Genomic DNA, 2,969 nt, shown 5'->3' with positions numbered 1-2,969 from the left:
TTCTACTCAACCATCTGTAAGAATGATATAGTGTCATTTGTGAGGAAATGGAAAGACTCGGAAAAAATTATATTAAGTGAAATAAGACAGAGCCAGAGAAACATAGGTTGTGTGGTTTCCCTCATTAATGGTAGCTACAATGTGCCTATAAATCTGCAAGTTAATACATTTGATGGTAAAAGAAATACACACTGGAGCATGATAAATCATACAGGTCTCTAAGCATTCACAAACAGTGAGACCTAAGGAGGATATTCTTAGGAGACAAAGAAAAGGTGTAATAGCTATGTGCATGTGATCATATAAAATGATATTTATTGAAATGAACTCCAGGAAATGGAAACAAGAATTTTTTCTTTTTTTTTAATTTTCCTTTTTTCTTCTTTGTTTATCTATCCTTGGGAGGGTGAGGTGGGGGCAGAGAAATGGATGGATAAAGGGTGAACAATGTAGCAGTGGTACTTGCTAGACACTATGTTGAAAATGAACTATACAACTTGTAGGTGGGGAAGGGAGGGAAAAGCTGGAAGAGAGTGAGGGAAGGGATGACATTGCCCAAAAAGGAATGTGCTCTTGATCTGACTTATGGAAGTGTAATACGTTGTATATTACCTTTATAATAATAAAAAATGAATGGGAAAAAAGAAGCTACATTTTGCAGATATATGGTTCTGTACCTACTATATATTTTTTGTTTTTTTCTTATTTTATCACCTTTATTAGTAGGAAAATCAAGATATTTCAAGAAAAAATAAGTTTACTGTACATATAATTTAGCCAAAGAACTTAAAATAGAGTCAGTACATTCATAATTTTTCCCATCTTTCTTTGAAAACAAAATTATTCCGAAGCCATTATTCCAAAGTAGTTGTATCTATAACCTTACCTATATGGGTGGCTGTTATCAGTAGGCCCAAGGGTCAAGGACAGCCTGGACCTAAAAGCTCAAGAGATTCCCTTCTTAACTGAAAGCTGGTGAAGCTGCTCACACCTGTCTTCCCAAGCTACGTGGGAAGCTCAGGACCTCAGTCCCAACCCTGCTCAAGAAGAAAAATCCACAAGATTCCATGTTCACAGGAAAGATGACATGTACCCAGGATCCCAGCATTATGGGATCAAAGATCAGGCACATGCCTGGGTGGAAATGGGAGATTCTCTCCTTAAAATAGCCATTGAAAACCAGGGACAGGGACATAGCCAGCAATATTGTGCCAGCCTAGCTAGTTTAAACCCCTTCAGTACCAACAATGAACTACATGGTCATGGTGGTACATGCCTGTAATCCCAGCACTCAGGAACCTGAGCCAGGAAGATTTTGATTTTGAAGCCAGTCTGGGCTACCTAAGTGAGACCACCTTAAAAAAACTTTATTAATGGAAGTGAAAATTTTTTGATTAATCTGGAGAATATAAACTTCATTTAGTTCCATCCTAACTTCTACTTATCCATTACCTGCCACTTCAGAGCATAAAAGTTAATGGCTTTTGCAGGGCTTTATATTTAAAATATTAACAGTTACCAGGTGCCAGTGGCTTACCTCTATAAATTCCAGTTACTCAGGAGACTGAGCTCTAAGGATCATAGTTTGAAACTAACTCTGGCAGTAAAGTCCATCAGGTTCTTATTTCCAATGAACCACCAAAGAAGCTGAAAGTTGAGCTGAAGATCCAGTGGTAGTGCTAGCTTTGAGCCAAAAAACTCAGAACAGCACCCAGGCCCTGAGTTCAAACCCAGGACTGGCACAAGAAAAAAAAAAAGTGGGAACCACTGATTATTTTCTTATTCTGGGTACCTACTATAATTTGTAATCACAGCAGTGCTTGACTAGTTTTTGATGTCTAGGAATTGTATATTATCATGGATCTCTATCTGCCTCATATTTCCTGGTACTTCCCATTTATTAAAAGTTAAATAATATTTTGGTAAATTGCTAATAAATGATCTTAGAATGGATGTAGCTTCTATTGTGGAAGGCCATTATTTCTTTTGTTTCTCTACACTCTGGTAGGAGATTTCCATTTACTTCACACTTTTGAGGAACATTTGTCCATTACCAGTACTCTGCTCAGAGCACTCTTTACATCTTTGTTTCTTAAAGTATAGATCAGAGGATTAAGACTGGGTGTGATAATTGTGTAAAAGAGAGTGAAGAACTTCCCTTCATCTTGGGACTTGGTTTTCTGTGGTTTCATATACATATAAATGATTGTCCCATAGAACAGAGTCACTACTGTGAGGTGGGAGCCACAGGTGTTCAGGACCTTTCTCCACCTGCTGGCTGACTTGATCCTCATTACAGCTTGAGTGATGACTCCGTAGGAGATGAGAATCAGTGACAGAGGTACTAGAAGCAATACAACTCCAAGAGAAAAGACAACAATCTCAATGACTCTTGAATGGACACAAGCCATCTTGACCAACGCTGGCATCTCACAGAAAAAATTATCCACTTGGCGGTGGCCACATCTGGGTAACTTCAATGTCATTGAGCAAACAATTAGGGCACTTCCCAACCCCCCCAACCAGGAGATCAGCACCATCCTGTGGCAAAGCCCAGGGTGCATGATGACCATGTAGTGCAGAGGCTGGCACACAGCAGCATAGCGGTCATAGGCCATCACAGCCAAGAGAAGACATTCTGTGGCTCCCAGGTCAAGGGCGAAGAAGAACTGGAGTGCACAGCCTCCGTATGTGATAGATTTTGTTGGGCCCCACAGATTTACCAGCATCTGGGGGATGATGCTAGTGGTATAACAGAGGTCCACAGCAGACAAATTAGACAAGAAGAAATACATGGGGGTGTGGAGCTGGGAGTCTAGATAAGACACCAGGATGATGGCTGTGTTTCCTACCAGAGTCACCACATAGAAGATGAAGACAGCCACGGAGATGATGCGCTCCAGGTGAGGTCGATCAGAAAACCCCAGAAGGATGAAGTCTGTTCTGGAACTTCCATTGGTTGTTTCCAT

The 2,969-nt window shown here is 40.3% G+C and overlaps 1 protein-coding gene across 1 annotated transcript; it reads right to left on the bottom strand.

The window, feature by feature from the left end:
• Positions 1–2,024: 2,024 nt before the first annotated feature.
• On the bottom strand, positions 2,025–2,969 carry LOC122111446 (putative olfactory receptor 2W6). The gene has a single exon (XM_042684284.1). It carries the CDS (start codon positions 2,967–2,969, stop codon positions 2,025–2,027), a length of 945 nt encoding a protein of 314 aa, XP_042540218.1.

Source organism: Dipodomys spectabilis, unplaced genomic scaffold (genome assembly GCF_019054845.1).
Source record: "Dipodomys spectabilis isolate Male_0828 unplaced genomic scaffold, ASM1905484v1 ptg000085l, whole genome shotgun sequence".
In the NCBI taxonomy this organism is placed as follows: domain Eukaryota; kingdom Metazoa; phylum Chordata; class Mammalia; order Rodentia; family Heteromyidae; genus Dipodomys; species Dipodomys spectabilis.
The sequence above is the reverse complement of the archived record's forward strand: the minus strand, read 5'-3'. Positions and strand labels throughout refer to the sequence as shown.

Coding starts and splice junctions, on each gene's coding strand:
- LOC122111446 (XM_042684284.1), bottom strand. CDS start 2,969: ATGGAAACAACCAATGGAAGTTCCAGAACAGACTTCATCCTTCTGGGG.